Source organism: Sesamum indicum, linkage group LG3 (assembly GCF_026168435.1).
Source record: "Sesamum indicum cultivar Baizhima isolate 11 linkage group LG3, ASM2616843v1, whole genome shotgun sequence".
NCBI classification, from domain to species: domain Eukaryota; kingdom Viridiplantae; phylum Streptophyta; class Magnoliopsida; order Lamiales; family Pedaliaceae; genus Sesamum; species Sesamum indicum.
This window is the reverse complement of record NC_142659.1, coordinates 23,371,876-23,376,183: the sequence shown is the minus strand read 5'-3', so window position 1 is coordinate 23,376,183 and position 4,308 is coordinate 23,371,876. Positions and strand designations below refer to the sequence as shown.

At 37.0% G+C, this 4,308-nt stretch overlaps 1 protein-coding gene across 1 annotated transcript; it reads right to left on the bottom strand.

The window, feature by feature from the left end:
• Positions 1-1,714: 1,714 nt before the first annotated feature.
• Positions 1,715-4,047, bottom strand: LOC105158606 (plasmodesmata-located protein 2). The gene is made up of 3 exons (XM_011075415.3): positions 2,942-4,047; positions 2,376-2,489; positions 1,715-2,278 (listed from the first exon to the last, which is right to left on the bottom strand). Exons 1-3 carry the CDS (start codon positions 3,735-3,737, stop codon positions 2,271-2,273), a joined length of 918 nt encoding a protein of 305 aa, XP_011073717.1. The 5' UTR covers positions 3,738-4,047; the 3' UTR covers positions 1,715-2,270.
• Between the last annotated feature and the right edge of the window lie 261 nt (positions 4,048-4,308).

Here is a 4,308-nt window from a genome sequence, read left to right as displayed (position 1 = left end):
ATATAATACAAGTCCACTAATAATGCAAGACTGGATGGATATAGGGATAGTAACTTGTCAAGATCAGCTGACGATATGAAAAACATATTAGGCTACTCATTTCACATGACTCAAGAATATTCTCATGGGCTTCCAAAAAACAAGCTACCGTAGCACAATCCCCAACATAAGCAGAATATATTACAGCTGCTATAACATCAAATCAAGCTATTTGGCTTAGAAGGATTCTCGAAGATATGGGGGAGAAATAAGGAGAGTCCACGATAATCTACTGTGACAAAAAATCTACAATAACTATCACTAAAAATCTAGTGCAATCATAATAGGAAAAAACACATCTACGTCAACTATCACTCTCTATGAGAAACAACTTCTAGAGGGGGCATTGAAGTCAAGTGTTGCAGCATAGAGCAGCAACTTGGGAATATGTTCACCAAAGCACCACCACATAACAAATTCAAAAAAGTGCACACAAAGATTGGAGTCTCCCAAACATACATTAAGGAGGAGTATTAAAATTAAAGTGTTTTTGTAAAAGAAAATATCTTCTAAATAACTAAGCCTTCTTGAGTGAACCATTAATTCTAACCAGAAATATATCTTCAACAATCCAAGTAGTATAAATATGGCTTGATGGATGATGAGAAACGTAGGGGAAAAACGACTAAGCAATACAAAATCAACTACCCTTACAATATCTCCAAGTCCAATTAATTTTCTTTTATTCATTTAGCCAAATTTCTAGCAAGTCGTTTCCCAATCCAAATTATTCAAACAATATCCTTTTAATCATTGATCCCTTATCAAATATCATACTAACAGTTTCCAAATGAATACGGTCAACATATGTTGGAAAATTAAAGATTGTATCATAGACAAACCACTATTTTGAAAGCAAAATTTCGGTACTAACCGTTCACTCTCCAAGGTTAACACAGCTATAATTCTCTTACACGCGCACTCATGATAGAGATCTTAAAACAACGAACAGAAAAACACTCAGAAAGAGAAAAAATATAAGAGGAGCACAAAGAAGGGGTTCGGATTTTCGTATGTAGAATGCATAAGGGATTGAGGCTATTTATAGAGGAGCAGACTGGTTGGTTGAGAAATTCTGGACTCTTCACCAGCAACACAAAATCAAACTCTTCACCAAAATTCAAAAAATGGACTCTTCAACAGTAGAAGCAAAAAAATCGGCAAGTGAGGAGGATTTTCCTCAACCTCCATAACTTGGTCATCTTAAAAGTCGAAAAAATGTGAAGAATGAAGGATTTAAATGTAATTTTCTCTAAAAAATATATAACCACAAGTGCCCAACCCCACCCGATCGGGGATGAGCGAGCGTACATATAATGATTCTTCCAAAATCCACCTACTTACACTTCTCATTTAAAAAATAACAAATTAATTTATTATATATAGACGAAAAGGTGTTTAGACTATTTATATGGAACAAGATAGTTACATTAGTCATTCCCAACGACATAGACGGCAAGAATTATTCAAGTGAGATTGATTCATTTAGTTCTTCTTTCATTGTTCCGTATGGTATTGGAATAAGGGCTGTTTGAGAAAGGGCACCTCTTCACTGTGCCAATGGAGCTTTACAAGCTGGAAACAGACCGACACTCTTGACCCTTCTGTGGTTTGGATCTTTGTCAACGTTTGACTTAAACTAAAATCCAAATACAAAAAACACTGAACACAGACATACATGCAAAGAGAGGAGAGCTTTTCCTTAAAAGCATCAAAGTTTTAAAGAAAATAGAGAAGAATTTCAAGACAGTGGAAGAAAAGAGACAAAAGAAATCACATGGCAAGTGGGACGAATAAGCCCAAAATCTGTTGCTAGTTGCTCCTCTCCCTTTTTCTCCTCAACATTACATATCAGTTTTGTTTCAAAATAGTGGCAATGGGATCATTCTTAGCAACAGCAAACAAAACTTCTCCAGCAACATTTCTTACCAATCACAGGAGCTTCATCCCCTAACTTTGCTGCAAGAACAACAATCTTGCCCCATGATTTTAAAGTAGGAGATTCGAGAAGGAAAATCGCTACACAAGCTAAAAAACTGACTAACTCTCGTTGCTGTTCGCTAAAGTCATCGATATAATGTTATTGATCTCAAACTCAATAACCTTCAAAATCTACTGTCCTTAATATGTAAAACGAAAGTAGAGGTTTTCTAGTTTGTGTAGCATTTTCAAAGTGGAATTAACAGCTCTCCACCTCAAGAATAAGATTTGCTGACAAACTCCAGATGTTCTCAGTAATCTGCATAAGGTGAACAAAACATGAGAATGCAGATAAAAAGAACATGGATTTTGAAACAAGAATTTCAAAGAGCCAGCAATGCTCTATCTTTACTTACCATCTTTTTTTTTCACTAAACCTCTTGCAAACAGCAAGCAAATGATCAAAAACCCCACTCCTGCTGCCCCTCCTAATATTATAGCCACTGTCTTTCCTGTATTGGGCCCTGAACCTGTAATATTCAAACACAGCTCACAGCTCACATTAATAAATTCAGATTTAATTTCCCTTTGGATCATCAATGAATCCTGCAGATAACAAGAACCGGAAATCTAGCTAAGCCAGACAAACATCTTGTTTGAAGTAGCAAATCTTGGAGACCACATGTACACATCTCCCACATTCATATAATTACATCTCTCATTGAATATTATTTTCTACCATGGTGTAGATTATTAATTAACTGATACCACTGGTCAAGAAAAATAATTAAATGATATCAAAGGAGACAGCTCACAAATCAAAGTTGGACAAAAACCTCAGTCAGCAAGTGGAATCACAATTCTCAAGAAGTGTACTGATGCATCTCAGATACGATTCAACCAACAAAATGCAACATTTAACTATCAGCTAAAAATCAAACCAAGAAACTGACAGAACTCATTCAGCAACAAAAGATGGTACCTGAAGAAGAAGATGATGATGATGAAGAAGAAGGAGAGGTATATGAAGCAGAAGATGATTTTTTAGGGGCTCCATGTGGATAATAGCTATAGCTAATGAAGCACTTGTGAAGATAGACTTGACCAGAAATGGAGCTCCCACACTCAACCTGAGCTCTCTGAACTGCACTTTTCACACACTCCCCACAGTCTGAAGCTCCCACATCACCTTCACATTGCCCCAGCGCATAAACAGACTCATAGCTTGTTGTATAGAAACCACTGCTGCTACTCATGCCATTTTCAAGTGAAGATAAAGCAGTATCTCTCCTCTCCTCAAATCCAGCCCCCCCAACATTTGTTCCACTACAACTCTTGTACAGCATTTCCATCCCAGAAATCTGAGCGAAACCCGCAACTTCATATAGCATGTAGCAGCCCAGGAGCTGCATTCTTGCTGCAATAGGCCTCCCGCAAAGCTTGTCTATAAGTATAGGCAGCCTGCTAACACAGGTATAGCAATCAACATTTGACAAGTCGCCTCTGCATTGAAAAAGGCCAGTAATTGTGGTTTGGCCACTGCCAGTGGTAGTCTTGAAGAACTTTGCTTTTGAGGATTGTGCAATTAGTGTGCCAAATAAGGAAGAAAGTGCCTGTGAATAAACCCCTGATGGATCTGATAAAGCCTGTTTTGCACAGCCCTTGTACACTATGCTAGTGGAGTCTGCTGCAGATTTGGATAGTGGGATGAGCTGAAATATGGTTAAAATGACCAGAAACAAAGGGAGGAACCAAAAGGGATTTCCGGGTGAACTCATTGGTGGAATCTTGATGAATCAAATCATTTTTATTCCTTTCTTTTTCCCTCTTGCTCTTCTTCTGGAGGGCTCAAAGATAAGATTTTGGGATTCTTAGATGTATGGTTGTAATGAACAATGAGGAAAGATTGAATGGGTGAGCAGATTTCTTGGTTTAACTCAAAAAGAGAGAAGGATTCACTTTATTTTCCAGGAGGCTGCTTCCCTCATGCCCATCTATTGCAGAGATGAAGAGAGGTGCCTCTTTTCTGCACACATGAGGAGCTGCACTAATGACCGTTTGTTAATAGAATTGCTAAAAATAGTCTATTTTTCCTAAAGAGAACAAATAGTTTCAATAAAATAATTCAGGAAGTGGAGGAAAATATTCCCTAGGGTGGGGGACGAAAGGAAATTAATTTTAGGGGAGTGCCGGTTTGGAAGTTTGACCAAACGTACATAAAATTTGAATTTAAATATATGGTAAATTATAAATGGCTCCCTAATATTTATCTTAATTATAAATATATATTTATTATTTGAAAAATTATAAGGGTAAATTACAACGATCTCTCTTGAGGTTTGACATAAT